This window comes from Melospiza melodia, chromosome 22 (assembly GCF_035770615.1).
Source record: "Melospiza melodia melodia isolate bMelMel2 chromosome 22, bMelMel2.pri, whole genome shotgun sequence".
In the NCBI taxonomy this organism is placed as follows: Eukaryota; Metazoa; Chordata; class Aves; order Passeriformes; family Passerellidae; genus Melospiza; species Melospiza melodia.
In genome coordinates this window covers 4,262,997-4,290,297 of record NC_086215.1, presented here as the reverse complement: position 1 = coordinate 4,290,297, position 27,301 = coordinate 4,262,997, and the positions used below count along the sequence as shown (strand labels likewise).

The following is a 27,301-nucleotide window of genomic DNA, read 5'->3' as shown; positions in this document are numbered from 1 at the left end:
CAGACCCGAAAATGCTCCTGGCAAACCCCAGCCTGCTCAGGATCCATCCTCCCCTCCACCTCAGCACGGACTCTGCTGCTCCCTCCACACCCATCCTGTCACTGCTCTCCTTGCCCCACTGCCATACCACCTACAAAGGGACTTCTCCCTCCTACAAATTCAGCCCAAAACCTCCTTTCTTCCAAGAATTGCCAGGATTTTCTCACAACTCCCAACTCCTTCACAACCTGCTTTATGTTATTCTAGCATTCCACAGGAACATGAGCAAGAATTCCCTTTGCAAATCTCGGTGTACACTGAGTGTATTAAAGTGCTCCCATCAGAAAGCACAGTGAGGGATGCCCAGAGATTTGGCAGGGTTCTTTTATTACCATTGCATTGCATGGAAATAAATCAATATTAAGACCTATTAGTGATAATGACTGAAAATACAAGGCTGTGTTTTAAAGAAAGTCGATTGCACCTTAAAATGCTATGGTTTGGAGACAAGAACAACAATTTAATGTGTGTTATCAGGTAATAAACATATATTAACACTGCAATAAAGGAATGAGGTGGAATGATATGATCTTTAAGGTCCCTCCCAGCCCAAAGCATTCCACAATTCCCTGATTTGACACATGATTCTTCTCAGCCAAGAATCTCTGGGATCATCCTTCTTCACCTCCATCTTCTGGGGTCTATCACTCACTCACAGGCAGACACATCATTTACTCTTCAGTGCCCAATTTCCCTTCTCTGAAGGTCATTTTTATCCTTTCTCCATCAAAGGACTCCTTGCCTCCCACCTACTGCCCTTTTATTTTTTGGTTGCTCCCAGACTTTTCACTCTTTTACTGTTCCACACCAAAGTTTCCCCAGAAAGCTCCTCAGGAAACTCAATGTGCATGAAGCAAAACCCAAGGAAAATTAGACAGACATAATGAATTAATAAGAAACAACAGGAATTTGCTTCTGTGCTTCTGCTATGAGAAAATTCTTTTGGGATAGGAGGTCCTAAGGACTTTCATGTCACTCTTGGGAGCAGCACTGTGGCATCAGAGAGAGGAGACTCTGTCCCAGTCCGTGTAGGGTGGGCACAAAATTCTGTGTAATTCTCAGAATATGTGGGTAAAGAGGCAAAAGGAAAAGCAGCACAGAAGCAGGAGGGGAAGGTCCAAGGGGCAGAGCTCACCTGTCTCGTTGGAAAAGCAGGTTTTGTGGAACTTGCCCATGTAAAACTCCAGCCCGATGATGGCGAACATCACGATGGCGAAGAAGAGGAGCAGCCCAATCTGCAGCAAGGGCACCATGGCCTTCATAATGGACTTGAGGACAACCTGCAGGCCTGTGGGGACACAAAAACACCTCAGGGAGGGAAGGCAAGTGGGGCCTTGGGAGTGGAGAGAAGGTGGGAGAGAGGGGCTGTCCAACTGAGGGTTGGCAATACCAAGCAATGCTGCTTTTCCCAGGGTGCTATAAAACAATTTCCTGCCATGAGAGCAGGAGAGACAGCTGGCAGTTCTCATTTTGTGGTGTCTTTTCTTCAGGTGACAGAGCCAGTGCTTTGTTAAGCTTCAGAGGGTTTTTCCTGAAGCTGCTGGTGCCCTGAGACTCAGCCTGGAGCTGAGCCAGGTCCTTGGGGCAGTTGTGGTGCAGCCTTGAATCCTATCTAGGACACCTTAGGGCCAAGCAAGCCAGTCTGGTGTAGAGCAGGGGGACATAAATTTATTCCCTCTTCTCTACATGCTGGATATTTCAGCTTTAGACAGCTGGAAGTGTCTAGACATGGAAGCTTCCAGACAAGCTGGAAGTGTCAGCTTTATCCCACCAAATTCACACCGTGGCTGGACTCGGTGGTAATTAAGAAATTGGTGCTGAATTGTTATTACTGTTATTATCTGACTGCACTGAAATGGAACTGAGACCACAGCAGAAGATTAAACCTCAGCTAATGCAATTATTTAGCTGCACCGGGTTCTCCTGCAGATATGTGCCAAAATAAATTCCAATTTGTGTCTATAGACACGAGGCTGGAGCGTTTCCCTGGAAGGAGGATTATGGTGGTGCTGGGAGAGATCAGGCAGCATCTGGACTGCAGTGAAACCTGTCCTGAGGAGCTCAGAGTGAGGGCAAAGAGAGATGTCCCAGGAGCTGATCTTGTCACTGAGCTTGGAAGTGGAGCGGGGAAGCAAAGCCCAGGGATGGATGTGATCCCTGTGCCAGGGACTGGGGGCTGCTCAGGAGCTCCTCTCCCCCCACAGCCCACAAGGGACACTGCTGTCCCTGTCACACCCTGCTCTGCACAAACACCCAGTCTGCCCATCCACAGCTTTGTCACCAGCCCTGGTACTTGTTTCAATTAAAGATAAGGAGATGGAGGTGGCTGATAACATCTTGCTAAAACTAAAACTGTACTGAAGAATACAGAAAGGATACAGACAGAAGGCTTAACAAGAATGATAATGAAGAACTCATGGCTGACTCCTCAGAGTCCCACACAGCTGGCTGTGATTGGTCATTAATTAAAAACAATTCACTTGCAACCAATGAAACATTCACCTGTTGGTAAACAATGTCCAAGCCACATTCCAAAGCAGCTAACAAACACAGGAGCAGCAGTCAGGTAATTATTGTTTTTATTCTCACAAAAACCTGCACACAAATCCCTGCAGCTGCCCTGGTGGCCTGTCCTGAGGGCTGGGGGGTGAAGGACCATCCTTGTCTTGCCACTTTGTACAGTACCAGTGAGATGGAGATGGGCACAGACATTTAAAAAAGCAGCAAGGTCTCTTTGACAGGAAAAACACCAAGGGAATAAAAGGGAAGAATATTCCCTGTTTGTGGGTGGTTGCACATCAAGGTTATGCATTTATTACATGGAAAAAAACCTATAAAATATTCAGGTTTCAACACATCACTAAAAACCTGAGAGCAATTATTGTGGGGAGGTGTTGTGCTGGTCCAGGACACATCCCCAGGTGGAACACATGTCCCACAGCTCTGAGGGGCCACCTCACTTCTGTGACAACCTCAGGCTGTCATTGCCACACCTTGCACAGGCAAAAGGTCCAGGGAAAAACATCCAGCACCATCTCCTTGTTGGACACCCTGCTAACAAATGCCACCTTTCCAAGGATCTGTCCTGGCTGGGAATTCAGATTGAAGCCCTGCCCATGAATGGAACCTGATTTCAGGAATTGTTGGTGCTCTCTTGCCCCCAGGTGAATCCAGAGAACACCAGAGCATCCCACAGTGCTGCAGCTCCTTCCAGCAGCTCCTGCTGGAGGGTACAAACCTCTCTATTCCACATCCAGGAATGAAAGAGCTCCTGGAAGTGATCCCTGCTGGGGACAGAGCAGCTGCGGCTGTGACAGAAAAAGGCAGAAAGCCACGATGTGAGCACTGGGATGGTTTCAGGGCATGATGCAGCTCCTCACTCAGCATTCAGACCCCTCAGATTCACACATTAAATGCATAAATCAGTAGGCAAGGCCAGATCCCACCTGTTCTTTCCCTTTATTTTCTCCCTGTCACTGTCATATTTTCTGGAAAAATCCCTTTGCCAGGATTTCTTCTCCTGGGAAGCTGAGAAGCCGCAGAGAAAAAGGAAAACAATAATTATCTCATTTGCTTCTCCTGTGTTTTGCTGCTTTGGGTTGGAGATTGTTTATCCAGCATGTGAATTGTTTTGACTTAATGACCAATCACAGTCCAGCTGTGTCAGGGTTCTGGAAGGAGTCATAAGATTCATTATTATCTTTTAGCCTTCTGTCTGTATCCTTTCTCTATTCTTTAGTATAGTTTTAGTATAGCATTCTTTTATATAATATAGCAACATAAAGTAATAAATTAGCCTTTTGAGAACATGGAGTCAGATTCTCAATTCCTCCTCCATCTGGGAGACCCCAAAAATACCACAAATGGTGACCCCCATCTCCCCCTTACTAAAAGGGTCAGATGCCCAGCACATGATGCTCAGCTGATCAAAACCATTGGAAGATCCAAGCTGAAAAGCCTGAAAGCTACAAAATTCAGCTGTCAGGTCTGCTCTCCCCAGAGAATTCCTTCACCCCCAAAGACAAAAGGGTGCTTGGACAAATCCCTGCCCCTCACCTGCAGATTTGGGAGGTGAAATCAGCACAAAATGGGATGAGAAACAACCAGACCCTGCTGAGGGCAGGAGGCACAAACCCCAAAGAGGCAGGGGGAGAAAATATTGCTGGGAAAAGCAGTAACACCCCAAACCTACAGAGCCCTTGGGCTGGGACACAACGTGGGCAGGACACTCACTTGGGATTCCTGACACGAGTTTCAGGGGCCGCAGCACCCGCACGGCTCGCAGGGTCCGCAGGTCAAAGTCTGTCCCAGCAGTGGCCAGAATCCTGCAGGGAAACAGGAAAAACAATCCAGATTAAATGTGAATTCATCTTTCCAAGCATGGCTAAGTGTGGTGCAAGATCAGCAAATATTGGATCTGCTTTAAACAGGAAAAAAAATTCCGGATTAAATGCAAATTCCTCTGTCCAAAGCATGGCTAAGTGTGGTGTAAAATCAGCAAATATCAGAGGTGCTTTAAACAAAATTGCAGATTAAATGCAAATTCCTCTTTCCAAAGCATGGCTAAGTCTGCTGTAGAACCAGCAAATATTGGAGCTGCTTTAAAAAAAATATAAAACCAGATTAAATGCAAATTCCTCTTTCCAAAGCATGGCTAAGTGTGGTGCAAGACCAGCAAATATTGGATCTGCTTTAAACAGAAAAAAAAAAAATCCAGATTAAATGCAAATTCTGTCCAAAGCATGGCTAAGTGTGGTGTTGTGGGATTCACATTCTCTGAACCTGAGAGAAGCAATTGAGATAAGAATTGTTTTGATCATTCTTTTCTCTGCTTCTCTCAGGTTCAGAGAATGTGAATCCCATATGGTGTAAAACCAGCAAATATTGGAGCTGCTTTAAAGAAAAAAATCCAGAATAAATGCAAATTCCCCCTTCCAAAGTATGGCTAAGTCTGGTGTAGAACCAGCAAATATTGGAGCCGCTTTAAACAAAATTCCAGATTAAATGCAAATTCCTCTTTCCAAAGCATGGCTAAGTGTGGTGGCAAATATTGGAGCTGCTTTAAACTCTGTGATCACATTGTGGATTGTGTTCACTGGAAGGAATTAACTCCCAAAAATTCCGGGGCTGCTGTAGGAAAATCCCCAATTATGAGGCCACTGGACATCATCAGGCACTAAAGAGCTGCACCCTGTGCCCCAGGAAAGCACAAAAAGGAGACAGAGAGAGGAAGCTGAATCCCTCAGTTATGCTGGAAATTACCTGCCAGAACATACTATAATAAATCCACAAATCCCTCAGTTTGATGTCTGGTGTTTCCCAACACCTGAAGCAGTTTCTGCTCAGAGTTTCTTCCCTGTGTGCAAAATCATTTTTGCTCAGAGGGGAAGATGCAGAGAGCAGGGTGTGGGTCTGACACACCATGAAATCCAGCCCCCAAACCAGAAGGGGTCCTAAAAATGTGATGCTCTGCACAGAAAATGAAATGGATTCCCTGGTTTAGGGCACAGCAAGGGAAGGAATATTGTCCCAGTGTCCACAAGTGACAATGATGAGAAGTCACAAAGCCAGCTCAGCCCCACAGCACAGCCACCTTCACCAATTCCTGCAGCATTTCTGGGATGCTCCAGCAAAATCCTCCCTTATTTGGGCCTGTGCTCATCTAAAGGTGGGGTTTCATGATCCTGGGGGGCTTTTCCAGCCTAAACAACTCTGATTGTAACCCAAGCCAAGCCCAAACCCTCCCACCAGCCTCCATCCTCTGCACCACTCCCAGTGACCGTCAGAATCTGGCCCTCTTCCCTCACTTTCCTGATAACAGAAACCCTTTTTCCTCAGTTTTTTGACAACATGAGCCCTTTTTTCCTCAGTTTCCTGATAACAGGAGCCCTCTTCCCCCCGTTTCCTGATAACAGGAGCCCTTTTTTCCCATTTTCTTGACACCATTAACTCTTTTCTTCCCATTTTCTTGCTAACAAGAGCCCCTTTTCCTCAGTTTCTTGCTAACAGGAGCCCTTTTTTCCCATTTTCTTGACACCATTAACTCTTTTCTTCCCATTTTCTTGCTAACAAGAGCCCCTTTTCCTCAGTTTCTTGCTAACAGGAGCCCTTTCGCCTCAGTTTCCTGATAACAGGAGCCCTTTTTCCCTATTTTCTTGACACCAGGAGCTCTTTTTTCCCCTTTTCATGCTAACAGGAGCCGTTTTCCTCAGTTTCTTGATAACAGGAGTCCTTCTCCCTCAGTTTCCTGATAACAGGAACCCTTTTCCCTCAGTTTCTTGACATCACAAGCCCTTTTGGCTTAGTTTCTCGCTAACAAGAGCCCTTTTTTTTATAACAACAGCCTTTTCCCCTCCATTTCTTAAAAATAGGAGCTCCTTTTCCTCAGTTTCTTAACAGCACAAACCCTTTTAGCTCAGTGTTTTTATAACAGGAGCCCTTTTTCCTCACTTTCCTGATAACAGGAACCCTTTTTCCTGAGATTTTTGATAACAAGAGCCCTTTATCCTCACTTTCCTGATAGCAGGAACCCTTTTCCCTCAGTTTCTTGATAACAGGAGCCCTTGCTCCTGAGTTTCTTCATAACAGGAGCCTTCTTTCCTCGCTTTCCTGATAGGAGGAGCCTTTTTTTTTCCTCAGCTTTTTGATAACAGGACCCCTTTTCCTCAGTTTCCTGCTAATAGGAGACATTTTTTGCAGATTCTTGACAGCAGGCTGCAGAGCGTTCAGCAGCGCTCAGCCACCATGAACCAGCCCAAGGAAAAGCAGAGTTTTCTGAAGCAGCTGCACCATTGCACTCGGAGCTGTGCAGGATGTGGCCGTGGCAGGGCAGGGAGCACTCCCAGAATAAATCCCTGTCCTTACCTCAGGGAAGAGCGGGCTCAGCATTGCTGGGCGGAAAGGGCCAGACTCCAGCAGCAGGAGGTGCTGGAGATCAGGAAAAAAACCTGCTGGGATCTTGGATGGCAGGAGGCAGAAGCCAGCCAGGACCTGAGGAGCTGAGTATTTATTCTATAGGACACCTGTTCCCACATTTTCACGACCTTAAAATTCCCGTGACATCAGCTCCATGGATGCAGTTGGAGCACGAGCAACAGGAGACAATTTAAACCAAGAAGCAGCACATGCAGAGCCTTTAATCCAATCTTCTGCACCCAGGCCAGTGATTTCATTCCTCTGCTCCCTTCCTCCATCCTCACAGCTTAATTGCTCACTTATGGACCTGTGCAGTGTGGGAAGAACCCAGGGAGGAGATAATCCTGAATATCCTGAATATCTACCCTGGGAGATGCTCCCAACAGCACAATCAGTATAAGCTGAGCCAGGATGGATAAGATATAAGATATGGATAATATTCTGGGCATAAGAAATGTATGGGATGTATGGTTTCTGGGAATAAGAACTGTATAGGATGTATAATTTTGGGGAATAAGAGAAGTATAGGATGGATAGTTTCTGAGAATAAGAAATGTGTAGGATCGATAGTTTCTAGGAATAAGAACTGTATAGGATGGATAGTTTCTGGGAGCCCTCAACACAGGAATAATGGGCTCTGACTCCATGATTTAGAAAGTTGAACTATTATTTATTAAGCTATATTATGTTACACTGATACTATACTATAACTATACTAAAGAGATACTAAAGAAAAACCCATGACTGTCTGCAGAGACAGCCAGGACACAGCTTTGACCCAATTGGCCAAGGACTCAAAGCAACCCTCACTGGTGTCCAATTAACAAATCACTTTGGGTAAACAATCTCCATGACACATTCCACATGTGCCAAACAACAGGAGCAGCAAATAGAGATGAGAATTGTTTTCTCTTCTTCTCTGAGCTTCTCACTGCCTTCCCCAGGAAAAGTCCTTGGAGAGAGAATTGTATTTGCAGGGATTGCCCTGACAAAGGCAGGAATGATGAATCTGACTCCATGTTCTCACAAGGCCAATTTATTACTTTATAATACTATATTATATTAAAGAATACTACTGAAGAATACAGAAAGGATACTTACAGAATGCTAAAAAGATAATAATGAAAACTCCTGACTCTCTCCAGAACCCTGACACAGCTTGGCCCTGACTGGCCAAAGAGTGAAAACAACTCCCAGCAGAATGCAATGGAACAATCACCTGTGGGTGAACAATCTCCAAACACATTCCACATGAGCAGGAGAATGAGGCAGAGCTGGGGGAGCCCAGGCTGGGCATCCAGCACTGAGCTGCATCCTGCAGCCCCCTGGCATCCCCTGCCCATGCCCAGCCAGGCTGTGCCAGCACTGGAACCAGGGCACAGGGGGCCCTGGGGCTGTCAAAAAGTGTTGAGGCGTCAGCATCCCTGGCAGGAGCCCTCAGGATGCCAGGAAGGACCCGGGGGCAGCAGCTGGAGCACAACAAAGCAGCTCAGGAGGGAACTGTGCCAGGGTGGGGATGGTGCCTGTGCCCCTACAGAACCAAAGCTCATTTACAGGATTCCTAAAGTGCCTGGGAACACATCCTAGTGAGGGGGAGAACTTAATTAACATCATCTGGGGCATTTGCCAAAGTGCCACCTTTGTTTTACTTTTTCCCTCTGAAAGCTCATGAAAGCCACTGCGAGTTAGGTCAGGAGGAGTGGGAAATCATCCTTAAAAAGAAGAGGAATGGAGAGATCAAAGGAGCCAGCTGACAGGCACATCCCAAACTGCTGCTGGAGCATCCCTGGCTGCACAGCCAACAGCTGAGAACAAAGCAGAGGTGGTGGGGACCCAGTGCCAGAAGCGGAATTGGTTGGGAAAAGCAAAAACAAGAAGAAAAAAAATCAGATTTTAGGTGATAAATGGCTCGATCTGCTGCCATTTCTGTGGCTCAGTGGGTTGCACAGAAACACAGAGATTGGATATGTTTGGGATGTTGCCTTGGATTGCAGTTCCAAGGGTTTAAGTGCAAAAAAAATCAATTCCTCTGCGCAAGTTGTGGCAAATTCCTCCTTTTTTGTGATGGCCAAACACCAAACCTTTCTTATTCTTGTGCTGCTGAGCAGGAGCTGGGCACCCACCCTGCCATCCCTGGGGGCTCAGGACAGTGGCACTCACTCCCCAATTTCACCATGCCTTGGTTGAATGCTGCTTTTCTTTCTCTCTCTCCTCCAGTAAGGAGCCCTGACTGACAGCTCTTCCCAGAGACAGCCCAGCTGTGGGATAAATGCTTGATAACTTTGATTCCAGCAACGCCTGGAATAAATTATGAAAGCAGCTTGTTCCTCTGGGTATAAAAGAAAGCAAAGAATGAAGGGAAAGTTCCTTCCCTGAACGTTCTGATACCATAAATAATTAGCAATCCCTTCCTGTAAGGGGCTGGGAGCTCAGGATTGATTTGTTCTGCTTCAGCAAAACCCTGGCTGCCATGAATATCCTCAGTGAAGCCCTGAGCTAGGAAAATACCTTGGAATTCCTTCAGGTTTAGCCTCAGTGCTCCAAATCCTGAGGATTGGAGTGGGGAAAAGCAAATGCTGTTCCTCAGGGTCATCCCCACCTTGCCTGAGAGCCATGAATGCCTCCCATGGGATCTCACCCCTGGAGAGCACCGAGGCCACTGCTGAGGGGGAGTCACTGCAATAACTTATAGGTATTTTAATGTAACCTTGCTAATTTTTATAAATTCTAGTCCATGAAATAACCTCAAAAGCTCAGAGAGAGAGAAAACTCTGGTAAATCATCCCCATTCCCTAAACCTGACTTTGAGCTCCCTTATTCCCTAAACCTGGTATTTTAATGTAACCTTTCTAATTTTTATAAATTCTAGTCCTGGAAAGAACCCCAAAAGCTGAGAGAGAGAGAAAACTCTGGTAAATCATCCCCATTCCCTAAACCTGACTTGGAGCACCCTCATTCCCTGAACCTGACTTTAGGCACTCCCATTCCCTAAACCTGACTCTAGGCACTCCCATTCCTTAAACCTGATTTTGAGCACCTCTATTCCCTAAACCTGTCTTTAGGCACTCCCAGTCCCTAAACCTGACTTTAAACAATCCCCATTCCCAAAACCTCACTGAGCGCCCATGGCTAACAAGCCCCAGTGACCCCTGGGAATAGGATCCAGTGGGAAACCCAAAATAACTAACTTCATGAAGGTTGGCTGAGTGGTTTAAGGTGTTTCCCCGTCTGTGGGTCCCCTGCAGGCTGACTGTCACCTCTGTCCTTCCCAATGTCCCCCCTGCTGCCCACAGGCTGGAGAAGAAATTGGGAACAGAAACATTGCACCACTCTGGCCCTGAATTCCAGCAGACAGGCAGCACCTGGAGGTGCCACAACCTCTGATCCTTTGTGCCACGAGGGCACCCCAGCCCTGTTTCCCTGAAGGTTCCCAGTGGATCACAAAGGTTTGGAGAGGATGAAGCCCACAGGGAGAAACCCCCAGCTGCACCCAGGGAGGGCTGCAGGAGGTGCAGGGAGGGTCCTGGGGCTCTGTCTGCTCAGAGCCCCTCAGCTGCTCATGCCTCAGGTTTCAGCTTTTCTATTTTTCACATTCTGTGCTGCTTTAGTGTGTGGGTTTGAGCTTCACATCAGGGGATGGTGAGCTCTGTGCACAGAGCAGGGAGACAAAACAATTCCTGCTCCAGCTGGGCACCAAGGACAAATGACCCAAATCTCAGCCCAGGAGCACAAACACCGTGGGCTGGAGAGAGAAAAACAAGCAGGGTGGGACTGCAGGGCTAAAGCTGGAATGGGACAATGAACTGCAAGGTGCAGATGGAGCAGAACTGATCACAGGGACAGACCCCGTGCCCAGCCGTGCATTTTGGGGCCATTTTGGTTCATCTTGGGTGCAGCCCTGGCTGGGCTCTTGTGCTGCCCAAGGTGGATCCATGGAGGCCTTGGAATAAATCCCTGCTTTATTCTTTATTTCTGTCCAGTCTCTGCTCTAGGGCAGCCTGCACAAGGCATCACTGTAGGGCACAGCAGCACCAGCCATTGTCACCCTTGTGCCACCCGCACGCAGCCTGGGGACACTGCTCGGTGTCACTGAGGGATGTGGCCTGGCAGATTGCCCCAGCAGGACCTGAGGATAGCACAGGCACCCAGCCAAGGTGTGCCCGTGGCCATGCCCAGGGATGTGGCTGTCACTCTGCCCAGCTGGCTGGTGCCAGGCCTGTGGTGGCAGCGCTGGCAGTGCCACAGCCCCGAGCGGGGACACGCAGAGTCAGAGGAGTTGGAAAGGTGCCCTTTTCCATTAGGTTTGATTTCACAGCTGTGAGCTTCATCTTGACTACCAAAGGCACTGAGGGGAGCCCAGGCCTGGGCTGATAAGTCAATGGGAGGTGCTAATTGCAGCGTTTAATTTATGGCAGTGCCAGGTTCAGCTGGTGTCTCTGTCACTCGGCGCTGGTGACTCTCCACCAGCTGTCCTGTCCCTGCCACACAAAGGGCCCAGCTTGGCAGGGCTCTGCCTCTCCTTTGGATCACCAACACCGGGCCTCAGCATCCCAACAGACCCTGCATATTTCCTCTGATCCTGCTCCTGACCTCCACATGGACAGCTCCAGGGACAGACCCCACCCTTTCCTCCCAGCAGAGCACCTCGGGCTGCTCCCCTGTCCTGGATTGCCAAACAAATTGTATTCTAGTCATCATCTGTATGGCTGTTGGCTTCTGTTCATGGACAGGTTTCTTTATCTCTTCCACACCCAATCCTCTCTCAGGCGAGACATCTGCTGATAATGGGCCATTGAATGTCCCTGCATGGCTGATAAGAACTACAGCATCCCACTGGGAGATGTGAGCCCAGAGGGAGGAGCCAAGCATTCCTACCCAGATATAATCCAGAGGGTTTTGAGACACCAGCACGGCTTTCTGCACTGGATTCCTGGAACAGCTGCCCAGGGATGAGGTGGAGTCTCCCTCTCTGGAGACATCCCAAACCCACCTGGACACATCCCTGTGTCACCTGCTCCAGGTGACCCTGCCTTGTCTTGGCCTGGATGATCTCCAGAGATCCCTTCCAACCCCAGCTGTTCTGGGATTCTGGGATTCCTTGGTCTCACCCCAAACAGGTGCATTTCTGAGCCAGCATTAAATTCATCACCAGCCTCCAGCAGTGCCCAGATGTGAACACAAACTCCTTCCTCCTTCTTCTGCTTTGCATGGCAGAAATGCTCTCAAGTCCTGGGAGGAGACAGAGCAAAACAGGAGCAGAATCCTCTCCCCAAAGCACCTGAAACTCACTTTTGTGGGTGTAATTCCTGAGCCAGGCTCCAGGGAGAAGCCGGGGAGGGAGAGTGTCTGGAGCCAGCCCCTCCTCTGCTACAGCCAGCCACTCAAATCCACCAAAGGAGGATTTGCAGGGCTTGGATTGTGCCCAGGATGAAGGGAGATGTTCTGATGATGAGGCAGCTGCTCAAAGAAGTCCTTGTTGCTGCTAAGCAGGAGAGACAGGGACATGCAGCACTGCAGAGTGGCAAAGGAGGCTCGTTTGCAATCAGCACTGACAGCTGGCAGGGAAATGCACACAGCCAAAACCATCCCAGGGAGCTCACGCTGGGAAAACAGAGTGCAGAGGAGTTAAAAGCACCCTGCACTTCACTGGGGATCAGAAAGTAGGTCACACCTTGAGCCTCACCCATAACAGCACAGAGGAGAGGAGCTGCTGGCTGTCCTTGGGAATGGCCATCGCAGAATGTCACTGCAGAGGTGCCAAGGGCAGGAGCTGGGAGCAGAAAGCATTTCCTGGAGAGTTCTGGTGCCACCCAGCCCACGGTCAAGACATGATGGGTTTTGTCTCAGTAGCAGACAAGATTCTTCAAGGGGAATTTCAGGATCAGCAAAATGTTTCAAGTATTTTTACTTTAGGGGATGTAAATGAGGGAGCAACAGAACAACATTTGGGGATTGTTGCATTTGTCAAATTCTAAAATGAAGCATTCCCAGCTTTAAATACATTTTCCTTTTTAGTGGAAGCAATTCTTGTCAAGCCTGCAAATAGTTTTGCCTTGATTTAATGCTGCCATTTTCCCAAAAAATACAAACTCCTGAGCCCTGTGTGAGTGAAAAATATCACCCAAACCAAGCCCTGCCCTTCAGAGCTGTGCCAGGAATGCTGGAGGAGCAGAGCTGTGCTCTCCACGAGCTGCAAGCACAAAGCAAAGGGCACAGGCCAGCTGGTGGGTGGATGGGGGATGGATTTTCCTGCCAGGTGGGCTAACAGGGCAGCACAGACTGCAGGAGGAGAGAGCTCTGAGTCACCAGAACACATCCCAGCCCTCCTTCCTCCAGGAGCACGGAGGAGAAGCTCCTTGCCAGGCTGCCCTGGGAGCTGTGACGAGGGCTGTGTTATTTGGAGGCACAGCCACCTCACCCTCTGCACCTGGCCAGCCCCCAGGAGGAGCTGCCTCTGAGCTGGGCAGGAAATGTCAGCACTATCACATCCCATCAGAGCTGGGAGAGCAAAACAAAACGGGTGGGAAGAAGAGCTCAGCCTTCCCCCTGGTGCCAGGAGAGGGAGGGGAGCAGCAGCCAGAGAGGGGAAGGAAAACATCTGGCAATGCTGGAATCAGCCAGAGAGGGAAAGGAAAACATCTGCCAGTGCTGGGCACATCAGCCAGGAGGGGAAAGGAAACACCTGGCAGTGATAGGAACATCAGCCAGGAGGGGAAGGAAACATCTGGCAGTGCTGGGCACATCAGCCAGGAGGGGAAGGAAACACCTGGCAGTGATAGGAACATCAGCCAGGAAAGAAAGGAAACACCTGGCAGTGATAGGAACATCAGCCAGGAGGGGAAAGGAAACATCTGGCAGTGATAGGAACATCAGCCAGGAAAGAAAGGAAACACCTGGCAGTGATAGGAACATCAGCCAGGAGGGGAAAGGAAACATCTGGCAGTGCTGGGCACATCAGCCAGAGAAGGAGAGGAAACATCTGGCAGTGCTGGGCACATCAGCCAGGAAAGAAAGGAAACATCTGGCAGTGCTGGGCACATCAGCCAGGAAAGAAAGGAAACACCTGGCAGTGCTGGGCACATCAGCCAGGAGGGGAAAAGGAAACATCTGGCAGTGATAGGAACATCAGCCAGGAGGGGAAGGAAACACCTGGCAGTGCTGGGCACATCAGCCAGAGAGGGAAAAGGAAACATCTGGCAGTGCTGGGCACATCAGCCAGGAGGGAAGGGACATGTTGTGGCCTGTGACTCTTTTCTGGCCCCTGCACCATCACAGCAAGCAGGCCTGGCTGGGTAATAATTAGCATAGACTCCATGTATTTCACAGAAGGCTGATTAATAATCTTTATTAAGGAGCCCATTGCTCTTTTATAGACAGGTATGATAGAGGTGGTCTTGATTGCTCCTCCAATCCAAACACCACCACCAATGGCTAATTAGGAAACCACCCTTTGGTGAACAAACCTCCATAACACATTCCACATGTGCACAACAACAGGTGCAGCAGGTTAAGATAAGAATTGTTTCTCATTCTTTTCTCTGATCCTCTCACAGCCTTCCCCAGGACAATGCCTGGGAAAGTTTGTGTTTCTCTCTGTGACCAGAGAGCTGCTGCCACACTGCACTGAGGGGTTTTCCCCACACAGCCACAGCTGAAGCAAGCCTTGGACCCTGGAGGCCTGGGGGATGTCCCAGTGCAGCACCCCCACCCCAAATACTGCTGGGGTGGGCAGATAATGAGAAAAGATTGACACTCATGCAGAGTGAGAGCCAAAACCATCCATGAAATAAATGGGAAAGCAGAGGGTGGCCAGAGAGGTGATTCCTGCTGCCACATTTGCACTGTTTGGTGGTGTCTCCCCAGCCTCAAGGCACAGCCAAAATGGATCATCAGGACACACCTGTGCCCTTCACTAGTGAGAGCCCCAAACCCACCAGGACTCAGCCAAGGTGGAGAACCTCAGCAGGAAGTCAAACATTCCTGGCCTGGCCTTGCTTTCCTGCAATATAACAAAATATCAGCAAACCAGGGGTCCCCGGTGCCATCAGCACCCCAGCACCTCTGCTCCTGCCTGCACTCGGGCCTGTGGGGACACATGGGACACCCAGGAGGGACATGGGACACCCTGGAGATGTGTGACATCCAGGAAGGGACAGACAAGGAATGAGATGGGACAGCCAGGAGGGACGTGGGACACCCAGGGAGTGATGTGGGACAAACAAGAAGTTACATGGAACATCCAGGGAGGGAAATCGGACACCCAGGACATGTGTGACATCCAAGGAGGAACATGTCACAGACAAGGAATGAGATGGGACACCCAGGGAGGAACATGGGACATCCAGGAAGGGACATGAGGCACCCAAGGTGGGACATGGGCCATCTAGGGAGGGATGTGGGACAAACAAAGAATGACATGGGACATCCAAGGAAGGACATAGGACATCTAGGGTGGGACATCCAGAAGATGTGGGATACCCAAGGAATGCTGTAGGACACCCAAGGAGTGACATGGGACACCCAGGGAGAGACATGGGACACCCAGGAAGGGACACAGGACACCCAGAGAAGGGCATGGGACACCCAAAGCAGGACATGGGACATCCAGGAGATGTGTGACATCCAAGGAGGAATGTGGGACACCCAAAGAGAGACATGAGATACCCAGGGAGGGACATGGGCCACCCAAGGAGGGACATGGGACATCCAGGGAGTGCTGTGGGACACCCAGGAGATGTGGGACATCCAAGAAGGGATGTGAGACATCCAAGCAATGACATGGGACATCCAGCAAGGAACATGGGACATCCAGGGAGGAATATGGGACACCCAAGGAGGGACATGGAACATCCAGGGATGACTTCAACCATAGACAGAAACCAACACCAGGCTCAGAGGGGCCAGGGCAGGAGCAGGGTTTGTTGCTGTCCCCCTGCAGATGCTGAATGGCTCCAATCTCTCCTCAGGGGCTCTGAGGAACCACCCTGAGGGCATCACCAATGCCATCCCCTCCAACTGCCCCCTGGGCCTTCCCAGGACAGCTGGGGCCAAGGGAGGGGAGCTGGAGTGGGGTTCAGCAAGAGAAGAGAGCTGCACTGCAGCCATTGCTGGCAGGGTCCCCAGAGGAAACTCCTCTAACAGAGAAATTCCAGAGAAAGCAAAGCCTGGGATGGCACCAGGCCCCTCTCCACGTTTTCCCTGGAGACAGAGCTGCTTCTGAGCCAGGACCCTTTGTCTCCACAGGGAGAGGTCTCTGGGGAGCCTTTCCCAATGAGTGCCTGAGCAGGCACAGGTTTGATATTCCTCAAACACCAGATTTGATATTCCTCCAACACCTCCCATCCCAAGATCCCAAATCCCAGCGTTTCTCCACCTGCCCCTCACTCAGCCATCCCGGGGTGCCAGTGCTCACGCAGGCAGGCAGCCCTAAATCAACAAGGCTGCACTAAAACTCAGGAAATCCTTTAAAATATAAGATTTAAATTCTCTCTTTGCCTTGTGCCTCTTGCCTCTCCTCAGCTTTTGGAGGCAGCTGGGGTCAGGGTTTCAAGCTTTCTCCACAAGCCACAAAAATACAGATTTTCAAGTAAAAACAGAAATTCTCCTCTTGCCACAAGGATTAAAATAATACCTCAGATCTCCTAATCTGACTTGCACTGTAATATTTCTTTTTTTAATACACACCTTATTGCCCCTCAAGGGATATAATTATTCCTCTTTCCCTGTTTTGTTGTTTTATTTTTGGCCAGAACTCTCACACCAAACATGCAGTGTTGTTCTAAGGAAAACACAGTTTGCCAAGACATCTAAAATATTGTGTATTCCCTCCATCTGCTTCTCCTAAATAAACCCAGGGCCTTATCTAATATAATGAGTAGCTGTTGGCAATAATTTCATAGCCATCTGTACCGTGCTTTAAACCTGTTGCAATCTGGGCTGTGGACAGGGAAAAGTCAGAATTTATTCCTTCAGCATCAAAACCAGAAATTGTAACTCCCCCCCTTCTGTTTTTTAGGATAATTTAGCCATGACAGCTCCCATGCTGGGTGCCTGGGGAGCAGTATTTCATGAATGCAGCAAATAAATCTCTTTTTCCCCCCTGTTTTTTTTGTAGATAAAAGTCGAGTTCTGCAGCTGCGAAGGTCAGAGCTGTTCCAGGTGGGTGCTGCCTCCAGGAGCTGGGTCTGCCACCACCATGTGAGATCCTTCACACCCCCACAGGCCCTGCTGGGGATCACCAGCCCAGAAAATTTCATTATTTAATTTAAATAGTCTCTTCTGGCTGCACTCAGCTGCAAGAACCACAGCCTGCAAGGTTGGAAGGGACCTTAAAATTCATCCAGAGCCACCCCAGGCATGGCAGGGACACCTCCCACTGTCCCAGGTGCTACAAGCCATGTCCAGCCTGGCCTGGGGCACTGCCAGGGATCCAGGGGCAGCTATTGTATTTGCAGGGAATGCCCCAACGAAGGCATCACAGGGCTAATTTATTACTTTATGATACTATAGTATGTGGGATCTCAGCACCTCAGGACTGATGTGCAGAGTGACCGAGACCACCCTTGGGGGGCTCAGAGGTCCTGGAATGTTGCCAGAAGTGTCTGGTGGCTGGACTTTGATCCTACACGGGAGACGACACCTGTATGAGGATGGGAGGATCTCACTGGGTGAATGGTGAAGGGATAAGTTAATTAGAGTGTGAGACACAGGGTTTAGGATTTCTGTACAGGGGGGTCTAAAGAAGTAAGATGGAGGAATTGGGGCGTGTCCTGTCCTTCTTCTTCTTCTTCTTGGCCTCCATCTTCTGTGGTGATGTTGGCACTTTGGGATTGGTCATTACTAAAAGTGCACTGGTTAATAAGGGTAAAAGGTATTGGGGAAAATTGATAAATATTGTATACGTAACTTCGAGTATAAAGATAGGTGACCGCCCCGGGGGCTCTCAGTGTGCTCATGGCTGGCTGCTGTGCAGACCTCTGTTGGGCTGAGAGAAAATCTTTTAGATAAATAACTAATAAACACTGAAGACCGAGAAAAAACCTGAAGCCTCTTCTCGTCCTTTGGAGCACGGGCTGCCCAAGGCCACCCCGGGCCTTTCCAGGTCTTTGAAACAGCCAAGAAACCGACAATAGTATATTAAAGAATATTATACTATACTATACTAAAGAATACAGAAAGGATACTTACAGAATGCTAAAAAGATAATAATGAAAACTCCTGACTCTCTCCAGAACCCTGACACAGCTTGGCCCTGATTGGCCAAAGAGTGAAAACAACTCCCAGCAGAATGCAATGGAACAATCACCTGTGGGTAAACAATCCCCAAATACATTCCACACGAGCACAACACAGGAGAAGCAAATGGGATAAGAATTGTTTTGCTTTTCTCTGAGGCTTCTCAGCTTCCCAGGAGAAAAACCCTGGGTGAAGGGATTTTTCCAGAGACTGAATGCCCCAGGAAGCCACAGCTGCTCTGTGGCTGGGGAGTTCATAGGATCCTAAAATCCCAGAATATCCTGAGCTGCAAGGAGTGCACAAGGATCATCCTGTTCAACTCCTTCTCCTGCACCACCCCACCATGGTCCAGATGGGTGGTGAGGTGAATTCTCTCCCTATCCCTACTCAAACAGAGCCTGCACCCATTCAACAGCTCAAACAAATTTTATTTTGGTATTTTCAACCCTTGATCTCACCCGTTTGGTGTGGAGTGGAGCTCCCACAGCCAAACAGAGCCACCACATCACTCCCCCCTGGCAAAGCTGGGGAAAGAGGGATCCAGCTGTGCTTACAGGCCCAGGCTGCCAGATGTGCAGCAAGAGCAGGGTGTTGGGGTGAATTTATAAACTTTGGGATGTGACAAAGCATCTGTAGGGCAGCAGGAATGCTCCACTGCTTTGCACAGGATTCCAAAACAACAAAAGGCTTTGGATAAAGACAATGGGAGAAGAAATCAAGGAAATCAAGGAAACCTAAAGAACTCAATGCACCCAGGTGAACATGGGCCAGAACCCAGATATTCAGAGATCCCAGCACAGCTTCTGTGTGCCCCAAGGCCACCTGCGATGACCCCAAGGATCCCCTCAGCACCAACACAGCCCACACCCATGGTCACCCTCTCCCTGGGCATTGGTTTGCCTCTCCTGCTTTCCTCCTTTTCCGTTTTCCTCTACCTTCCCCATCCCTCCTCCCCCAGCACAGCATCATCCCCTTCCCAAAGCCAGCAGGGGCTCACAGACCCTCCCTGGGCAGCAACCACAGAATGGCAAAGTGCCTCAAGCTGGAAGGGAGCACTGAAGGTCATCAAACAAAATCTGAAAGAGGGGAAATTCAGAGAGAGATCAGGAAGGAATTGTTCCCTGTGAGGGTGGGCAGGCCCTGGCACAGGGTGCCCAGAGCAGCTGTGGCTGCCCCTGGATCCCTGGCAGTGCCCAAGGCCAGGCTGGGCAGAGCTGGGAGCAGCCTGGGACAGGGGGAGGTGTCCCTGCCATGGCAGGCGTGGGATGGGATGGTCTTTAAGGTCCCTTCCAACCTGTAACATTCCCTAACCCAGCTCCACCTCTCTGCCCAGCAGGGTCCCTGGAGCTGTCACCCATGACTGTGACCAGATGGGGTTTGGATACCTCCAGAGAAGGGGCTCCAAACCTCCCTGAGCTCCTGCTCCAGGGAATGAAAGGGACAATGCAATGGGCAGGTGGCACCTCCGGGGCCAGAGCGATGCCACTGGCACAGGGAAGTGACATCTTTATAGCAGGAGAGGGGAATGTGTTCAATTAATTGGCTGTTCAGATAACAGAGACTCCTGCTCTCCACTGGGCTGTTACCAAGCCTGGAATTGCTGCAGATAAAAGCCTGGCAGCATTTTCATCATAAACTCCACATTTCTGGACTGTACATCCCAGCCCTTAAAAAAATCCATGCTGTGGGCAGAAATCTGCCATCCCAGCTCCCAGTGCAGCAGCAAATGTTTGTGTTTTCCAAATCTCCAGAGCATTCCCACGGGGCAGAGATGGAAGCTGCAGTTTTCCAAGGTTTCAGAGCCAGGCAGGGAGGTTTTTCCAAGTGCTGCAGCCTCCTGAAACACAGGAACACAGCGGGGATAACCCCAGGTGCGGGGCTGATGTGCTGCAGCCTTTTCTCCTCTCATCACAAATTCAAACCTGAACTTATGGAGCAGGAGAGGCAGATCCATGGGGGATTTCTCAGGCAGCTGCAGGAGAGGAGCAGCCCGTGGCCCACAGAGCTTTGTGACGAGGAGAACATCGCGCTGAGGGCTTTGGGATGCCGGCCAACAGCATCAGATGCTCGCTGTTGATGCAGCCCGTTGCTGTGAAATGGTCCAGAAACCCCCCCAGCTCTTCTGCAGCCGAGTTAAGTGTTGTGTTCAGAGCTAGAGCAGCCCAGGCTTAGCCCTACAGCCAACAGAGGAGAGCACAGGAAGGGAAAAGAAACCCAGAGTAGGGCTGGCAGTCCCTGGGGTCCTGAATGGGCAGGCTGGGTTCAGCAAGGAGGGCTCTAAGAACAGATGAGTTTAATTGTCTGTGAGACAAGTCACCGCTCCACTCCACACTGCTGTTTCCTCTCTAAAACACACTGCATTTTCCACTCTAAAATTCAAATGCTATTTAAATACACTGCATTTTCCACTCTAAATTTAAAATACTATTCAAATACACTGAATTTTCCACTCCAAAATTAAAATACACTGCATTTTCCACTCTAAATCTAAAATACTATTCAAATACACTGAATTTTCCACTCCAAAATTAAAATACTATTCAAATACAATGTGTTTTCCTCTAAAACACACTGGTCTTGTTTAAACTGGGCTTTTTAGGGAGGAGACGCTTTGTGTTTGACTGGGTTTAGATCTCAGTCTAATTGTCTGAGACAAGTCACTCTTCCACTCCACACTGCTATTCCCTCTCTAAATACACTGCATTTTCCAACTCTAAAATTAAAATGCTATTAAAATACACTGCATTTTCCACTCTAAAATTCAAATACTATTCAAATATACTGCATTCTCTACTCTAAAATACACTGGTCTTGCTTAAACTGGGATTTTTAGAGAGCAGATGCTTCATGTTTGACTGGGTTTAAATCTCAATTTAATCGTCTGTGAGACAAGCCACTGTTCTACTCCACACTGCTGTTTCCTCTCTAAAACACACTGCATTTTCCACTCTAAAATTCAAATACTATTCAAATATACTGTATTTTCCACTCTAAAATTAAAGTACTATTCAAAATACCCTGTATTTTCCGCTCTAAAATTAAAATACACTGCATTTTCCACTCTAAATTTAAAATACTAATCAAATACACTGCGTTTTCCACTCTAAAATTAAAATACACTGCATTTTCACTCTAAAATTAAAATACTATTCAATTACAATGTGTTTTCCTCTAAAACACACTGGTCTTGCTTAAACTGGGCTTTTTAGGGAGGAGACACTTTGTGTTTAAATCTCAGTTTAATCGTCTGTGAGACAAGTCACTGCTCCATTCCACGCGGCTGTTTCCTCTCTAAAATACACTGCATTTTCTACTCTAAAATTAAAACGCACTGCATTTTCCACTCTAAAATTAAAATACCATTAAAATACACTGCGTTTTCCATTCTAAAATTAAAATACTATTCAAACACACTGCATTTTCCATTCTAAAATTAAAATACTACTCAAACACACTGCATTTTCCACTCTAAAATTAAAATACTATTCAAACACACTGCATTTTCCACTTTAAAATTAAAATACACTGTATTTTCCACTCTAAAACACACTGGTTTTGCTTAAACAGAGATTTTTAGGGAGGAGACGTTTCATGTTTAATTTGGTTTAAATCTCAGTTTAATTGTCTGTGAGACAAGCCACTGTTCTACTCTGCTGCTGTTTCCTTTCCAAAATACGCTGCATTTTCCACTCTAAAATTAAAACACACTGCATTTTCCACTCTAAAATTCAAATACTATTCAAATATACTGCATTCTCTACTCTAAAATACACTGGTCTTGCTTAAACTGGGATTTTTAGGGAGGAGACGCTTCATGTTTGACTCGGTTTAAATCTTAATTTAATTGTCTGTGAGACAAGTTGCTGTTCTACTCCATGCTGCTGTTTCCTCTCTAAAATAAACTGCATTTTCCAACTCTAAAATCCAAATACTATTCAAATCCACTGCATTTTCCACTCTAAAATTACAATACACTGCATTTTGCACTCTAAAATTAAAATGCTATTCAAATACACTGCATTTTCCACTCTAAAATTAAAGTACTAATAAAGAACACCACATTTTCTACTCTAAGATTAAAATACTACAAAAATACACTGCATTTTCCACTCTAAAATTCAAATACTATTCAAATACACTGCATTTTCCACTCTAAAATTAAAACACACTGCATTTTGCACTCTAAAATTAAAGTACTAATAAAGAACACCACATTTTCTACTCTAAGATTAAAATACTACAAAAATACACTGCATTTTCCACTCTAAAATTCAAATACTATTCAAATACACTGCATTTTCCACTCTAAAATTAAAACACACTGCATTTTGCACTCTAAAATTAAAATGCTATTCAAATACACTGCACTTTGCACTCTAAAATTCAAATACTATTCAAATACACTGCATTTTCCACTCTAAAATTCAAATACTATTCAAATACCCTGTATTTTCCACTCTAAAATTAAAATACACTGCATTTTCCACTCTAAAATTAAAGTACTAATAAAGAACACCACATTTTCTACTCTAAGATTAAAATACTACAAAAATACACAGCATTTTCCACTCTAAAATTAAAATACTACTAAAATACACTGCATTTTTCCATTCTAAAACACACCGGTCTTGCTTAAACTGGGCTTTTTAGGGAGGAGACACTTGGTGTTTGTCTGTGTTTAAATCTCAGGTGGGTGGCAGTGCCCAGCTCCAGCCTGTGCCCCATCAGCCCCTCTCCACAAACCCAGCTGATTCTGCTCTCCGAGCACAAATCTGCCCCAGAGGGGCATCCCTGGGGCTCAGGGAAGGAGCCGGGAGCGCTTTTCCAGCCGCGTTTTCCAGCCATTATGATAATTGTGCTTTGCAGGAGCAGCACACCGTCTGGAGAGCCAGCAAGGTGCGGGAGGATCAGTGTGCTTCCCAGAGTGAGCGATTGTGACATCTGCAGAGTCATGGCCTTCCCCCAGCCCGGGATCCGGAGCCTTTCCCTGTGCCCGTAGCCCTGGAAACAGCGGCGGGAGGATGGAGCAGCTCCAGGTGTGCCCCGAGCCTGCCAGGGACACTGGGGACACCTTTGTCCTCCCCCTGTCCATTGGGGGAAACTCTTTATCTGGGGAATTCTTGGGAATGCTGTGTGGGGCTGTTGTGGTGTGCTGTATTGTGCCATTTTGGCCTTCCAAGTCACTTTCCCAGGTGTGCCTGTACCTCTCTCCCTTCCCCCTTGCCCCCATGCTGAGTGAGTCCTGTCAATCAGGCTGAACATTCCGGCAAGGCGTCCGTGTGGTTGGTCAAGTTCAAAGGATGCCCCTATGCCCAGGGGTCATTGGCCTGTCTGGGTGTCATCTTCCCCTGAGACCCTGCCCCTCTCACCTGGTTGGTGGCTCACCTGTACCTCCCCTCCCCCTGTCCCTGAGCTTAAAAAGGTGATCAGACCATGCGGTCAGGGTTCTGTTGGAGCAGTTGCTCACGTTTAGGCCTCTGTAACCATGGAATGAACCTCTGGACATTAAACCCTCCAGCAGAATCCTCTCCTTTTTCTCTTCACCATCGTCTGAAGCCATTCCTCCTGAGGTAAACGGGGTTCCTGACAAGCCTGGACTTGTTCAGTGCCCAGCTGCAATCTCCAGCAAGCCAAGGTGTCTCTGGGGTGACACACCGCAGTTGCTGCCTTTGGCCCAGCAGCGAGGGTCAGACTGGCCAGGCACAATCTAACTGGGAATATTGGGAGCTATTTTTCCAATATGGGGCAAATCCCCATCAGAACCCAGGACATTCCTCTGGCTGCCCTGGAGGACTCTCTGAGACCCTGGCAGGGGGCTCAGAGACCTTGGCATGGAGTCACAAACACCTGTGCCTTTGGTTTTAACCCATGGAAACAATTACCAACTTTGTGTGAGGAGTTAGAAGCCACAAGGGTTTGAATAGAATGATAATGAATTTATCACAGGGTGAAAATGTAGAATTTTGGGGTTTTAGAATGGGGGTTCAAGAGGCAAGATGGAGGAATCTGGGCGTGTTCTGTCCTTCTTCTTCTTGTCCTCCATCTTCTGCTGTGATGGTGACTGTCACAGACACATTTTATAAAAAATCTTTTTGTTAGGATCTTTTCTCTTGAGAAGCTGAGAAGCCTCAGGAACAAAATGTAAACAATGATTATCTGCTGCTGTGGAATGCAACAGGTGCATCTCTGATTGGCCACATGTGGTTGTTTCTAATTAATGGCCAATCACAGTCAGCTGGCTTGGACTGTCTGGTCAGTCACAAGATTTTGTTATCATTCCATTCCTTTCTTTTCAAGCCTTCTGATGAAATCCTTTCTTCTATTCTTTTAGTATAGTTTTAGTATAATATATATATAATAAAATAATAAATTAGCCTTCTAAAACATAGAGTTAAAATTCTTGTCTCTTCCCTCTTCCTGAAACCCCTGTGAACCACCACAGGTAACACTTCTGGATTGCTTTGGAGTAGAGGCAGACTGTCTAACATAGGTGATAGGTATTGGAAAATTATTGTAAATAAAGTACAGGTAGTTCTTAGTATAAAAAGATAACACCACCCTGAGGGTGGTCAGTGGGCCATGAACCAACCTGCTGGACAGACCTCAGCAGGTCAGAGAAGAAAAACTAAACAATCTTGAGAAGCAGAACTGATGCATCCTGACTTCTTCAGTCTCAGGGCTGGGAAAAAGAGATTTGTAACACCTCGGGGTGGTCTCGACCACAGAGACCCCATCAATCCCTGGAGCAAAGGAGGGGTTGGAGAGGGGTTTCTGTGAGCACAGGGGCTCCATGAACTGCTGCCTTGCAAAGCAGAATAAAGATATCAGTGCAAGTGGAGGGAAGATCAGGTTGCACAACTGGTAATTCCTGCATCCAGCTGCAGGGCAGGGGGCTGGGATGAGGGGGGAGGGCTGGGGAGACACCAGCACCTAAAAACAGTCAATCCTACAAAAATTCCACTCCTTCCCTCCAGCTTGTTTGGGGCCTTCACAACTCGTTCTGCTTTGTGTCTGTCTGATTCTTTTGCCCAGATTCCCTGGAGCAGCTCAGAGCTCAGGCCAGGTGTCTCTGCAGTGTCCTGTGCCAGCACAGGGACACTGCCACCGTGCCCAGGCTCTGAGGGGAACAGCACCACGCAGGGACAGAACACTGCAGCCTCCGTTCCAGCATGAGGAGCTGCCCTGGTAAAATACAAAAGGAAACACTGAATTCCAGAAGGGTTTGGGTTGGATGGAATGTTAAAGTCCAGCTCATTCCATGGGCAGCGACACCTCCCACTGTCCCAGGCTGCTCCCAGCCCTGCCCAGCCTGGCCTTGGGCACTGCCAGGGATCCAGGGGCAGCCACAGCTGCTCTGGGCACCCTGTGCCAGGGCCTGCCCACCCTCACAGGGAACAATTCCCAATTCCCAATATCCCACCTAAATTTCCTCTCTTTCATAGATTGCTGTGGGTTGGAAAAGACCTTAAAGCTCATCTCATTCCAACCCCTACGCAGGGCCAAGAACACCTTCCAAGTCACTCAGGTAAGTGACATCTCTGTGGCAAATATTCCAGCAAAAACCAAGAAGTGTTGTGTTGTTTGTTCTTAGAAAAAGCACTCAAAGAAAGCTGGAGAAAGTCTTTTTTTTTTTTTTTTTCCCACCAAAAATGTTTGTTTTCAGGGAAACATCAATTTCAGTTTTCCAGTGGGAAATAACAAAACATTTTGGTTTCACTTGAAGTTCAAATATGACTTTAGATTTTATTTTTATTTGGTTGCTTTTAACTGCAGCAATATTGTAAAGCAGGCTGAAAGCAGCATTTCCACTTAAAATCAGGCTGAAACCTCCCAGGGGAAATCTCTACCTTCTAAACCAAAAATTTTTGGAATGAGGATTATTCCTGCACTATTTCTCAGTAAGGAAAAACGTGGATTTCTGGGTGACCAAAACTGGAGGGGAAAAGTGTCACCCTAAGCTGTCTCATCACCCCTTCCCATTGGGGTAGGGTTCAAAGTTTGGGATGGAGAGAGTTTGGTGCTTCCAGCTCACCTTGAGAGCCACAAGCAGAGGTGGGGACAGCAGGACCCTCCTGAGGAGTCCCCAGCCACCAGTGGCACTCCCTTTCTCCTGGCTCAGGAAATCCCTCTCACCTTTCAGCTGTGACAGCTCCATGACTGATGGCACTGTGATATTTACTGCTTGTCACAGCAGCCTCCAGCACATCACACTCTTGGCAGGAGAGGGAACTCCTTCAGCTCCTTGCAGCTCGTGGAAAAGTGATGGATTTATGGTGGCCCTTCCCTTGTCACAGGGCCTGGCATGGAAGGGAAAGGAAAGGGGAACAGGAAAAAAAAAGGGGGAAATAAGGGGGGAAAAAAGGGAAAAGAAAGGGAAAGGGAAAAGGAAAAAAAAGGGGAAATAAGGGGGAAAGAAAGGGAAGGGAAAAGGGGAAGGAAGTGGGAAAGGAAAAGGGAAAGGGGAAAGGAAAAGGAAAAGGAGGAAGGCTCCAGATGCAAACACTGAGAAAGGGAAGAGGCTCCAGGGGGGCTGGATCAAAGAAAGGTTGGGAATGAACCAATGGGATCAAGCAGGATCCACCCCAGAGGGACTTGGCAAGACACATCCTTCTCCTGGAGCAGGTCCTGGGGATGTGCAGGATGCAGAGCTCCAGCAAAGGAGGAAGGTCAGGCTGTGGGAGAGGGAGAAAAGGAGGGAGCAGAGAGGAGGGAGGCTGGAGGGTGCCAAGCACCATCAATGCCACAGCCTTGCCAAGAGCTGGAGGGACAAAGCTGACACCTGGGGTTTGTAGGTGACAAAAGTTACAGGCTGGGATAGAGCCAGGATTTGGATTTTATCTCAGACCTGATCTTTCTTCAGGGAAAACAAAATTACAAGAGCTTTTTAGCCTGGAAGTTCCCCAAACCTGCTCTGGAGTTGCTCAGATGGAATGAGCAGGTTTTGAGGGACACATCTCCCCCTTTTCCTTTAACCCAGCTGCAGTGGGACACCCTGTCAGGGTGTCCCATCACTGCTGTCTGTTGTGGTGTGCTGTATTGTCCCATTTTGGCCTTCCAGGTCACTTCCCCAGGTGTGCCTATACTTCTCTCCCTTCCCCCTTGCCCCCATGCT

At 48.1% G+C, this 27,301-nt stretch overlaps 1 protein-coding gene across 12 annotated transcripts in view; it reads right to left on the bottom strand.

The window, feature by feature from the left end:
* CACNA1B (calcium voltage-gated channel subunit alpha1 B) overlaps positions 1-27,301 on the bottom strand; it is a 325,706-nt gene that overhangs the window by 201,318 nt on the left and 97,087 nt on the right. For all 12 annotated transcript variants that reach the window (XM_063174370.1, XM_063174372.1, XM_063174374.1 and 9 more), the window contains exons 4-5: positions 4,273-4,364; positions 1,175-1,327 (exon numbers count right to left, since the gene is read on the bottom strand). In XM_063174370.1, coding sequence (XP_063030440.1) covers positions 1,175-1,327; positions 4,273-4,364 — 245 coding nt within the window. The remainder of the gene's footprint in view (positions 1-1,174; positions 1,328-4,272; positions 4,365-27,301) is intronic.